This window comes from Cynara cardunculus, unplaced genomic scaffold, assembly GCF_001531365.2.
Source record: "Cynara cardunculus var. scolymus isolate 2C unplaced genomic scaffold, CcrdV1 Un_Scaffold_1642, whole genome shotgun sequence".
NCBI classification, from domain to species: domain Eukaryota; kingdom Viridiplantae; phylum Streptophyta; class Magnoliopsida; order Asterales; family Asteraceae; genus Cynara; species Cynara cardunculus.
The window spans coordinates 2,274-4,040 of record NW_020200821.1 but is presented as its reverse complement, the minus strand read 5'-3'; the positions used below and the strand labels follow the sequence as shown (position 1 = coordinate 4,040).

The 1,767-nt window shown below is 33.9% G+C and overlaps 1 protein-coding gene across 1 annotated transcript in view; it reads right to left on the bottom strand.

The window, feature by feature from the left end:
• Nucleotides 1–144: 144 nt before the first annotated feature.
• LOC112502596 (proteoglycan 4-like) overlaps nt 145–1,767 on the bottom strand; it is a 3,761-nt gene continuing 2,138 nt past the window's right edge. The window contains exon 2 of the mRNA XM_025106547.1: nt 145–291. Coding sequence (XP_024962315.1) covers nt 145–291 — 147 coding nt within the window. The remainder of the gene's footprint in view (nt 292–1,767) is intronic.

The following is a 1,767-nucleotide window of genomic DNA, read 5'->3' as shown; positions in this document are numbered from 1 at the left end:
TGAATCAAAACAGTCAACCAGAGGACTGTAKTATCAGACATCATAGCCATAAGAATCCAAACAATGGGACTGCCATTGTTGTACTATAAAATAGGCTAAATGAGACCAAACAATGGGAATGCCATTGTTTTGCCAGGAAAAAGATCAAAATAGAACAGGATAATGGGAGTGCCATTGTCCTCTCATTATACATCCTAAACTGTATTTAGCATTGAGGAGGAAGGTAAGCAAATCAGAACAGCAACCATGGTCCTCCCTCAGAGTCATCAGACCAGTTGTGCATTTAGCAGCCTGTCAATACCAAAACAGCAAGAGCAGTGTATGCAAGGAATTACATGATATCCCGAAAACAGCAAAACATACTTAAAAGAATTTTATACAACAAAACATGAGTGGTTAGGAACTCATTAAAACAGCAAACACATCTCAAGTGAGATAAAGAAAACAATCAATTAAGAGGTTYAAAACAAACAAGATTAAAACAGCAAAAACAAATGGTGAGATGAAAATAATTGCAAATGCAAGAGAAGGACTGTATGGATATTAAAAACAGCAAAGAAAGTTCATGTCATGAGTTTAACACAGCAAAGTAGAACAATAAATCAAAGCATGCTTTGCATGACTCTTGTTAAAAACAGCAAATCACAACAAGAGGATTAAAACAGCAAAGTAATCCTAAATGAAAATCACTAAGAAAAAAAATGCATAGCTAGGACTCCATGATACTTAAAACAGCAAAAACTACTAAAATAGCAAAATCAAACAACAAACCAGTCCTAAAACACCTAAAAACAGCAGATTTTAAATAGCAAAACAATTATGCATCAAAACTCAGTTAACTGATATATCTAATGCAAGTCAGGAACTTAAACTTATCCAAAGGTTATGTCAACAACAAGCTCTATATAAAAACAGCAAAAAAGCAAATGCCTAAGGTAGCAAAACAGACACCATACTATAATTTAAAACAGCAAACAAAATGAAAGAAAAGTTGAGCCAATATATTCTGTTGTGGCAAACAAAAGTGACAAAGCTAATACTTCAAAACAGCAAATTAAAATGGAAAATTCTTAAAACAGCAAATCAAACATGATACTGGATCTAAAAACAGCAAATTTGGACGACAGACTATAGGTATAGCATTACGTTATGCCCAAACAGTAATATGAAACTAAAGTGCTATCTAAAAACAACAAAAGAAAGATTAGCAACTATGTTTAAACAGCAAATAAAAGAATAGAGAAGTCGAGCTAATGGATTCTGCTTGCAAAACAGAATAGAAGTTGCTTTAAAACAGCAAAGGAAAACAGCAAATGATAAAGCAAAATAGCAAAACAGCAACTAGCTATTGCAAACAGCAAAACAAACACTATACCAAAGTTTAAAACAATAAATTAAAATCGAAACTTCTTAAAACAGCAGAGTGTAAGTCTTACAAACAACAAAAACAAGCAAAGTATGGTTTGTCAAAACAGAGGATAGCAGCAGATCTATCATGGCCACACATCAAAACAGCAAACAATTTTTATGCCTACAAAGCCATGAAAAACAGCAAATCTCATGTCTAAAATAGCAAATCAGCAAAGGTTGTTTAAAACAGCAAAATAGCTATGAGCTTCTAACAAGTACCTATGCATAACACCATATATATAAAGAAGTGAGAAGGTAGAACCTGTCCTACTCAGATTGAGTAGGTGAATCAGACTGCTGCAAAAGGATGGATTTGGGTGGAGGTGGAAGCTTGACAGTACTCCTTGATTGCCCATG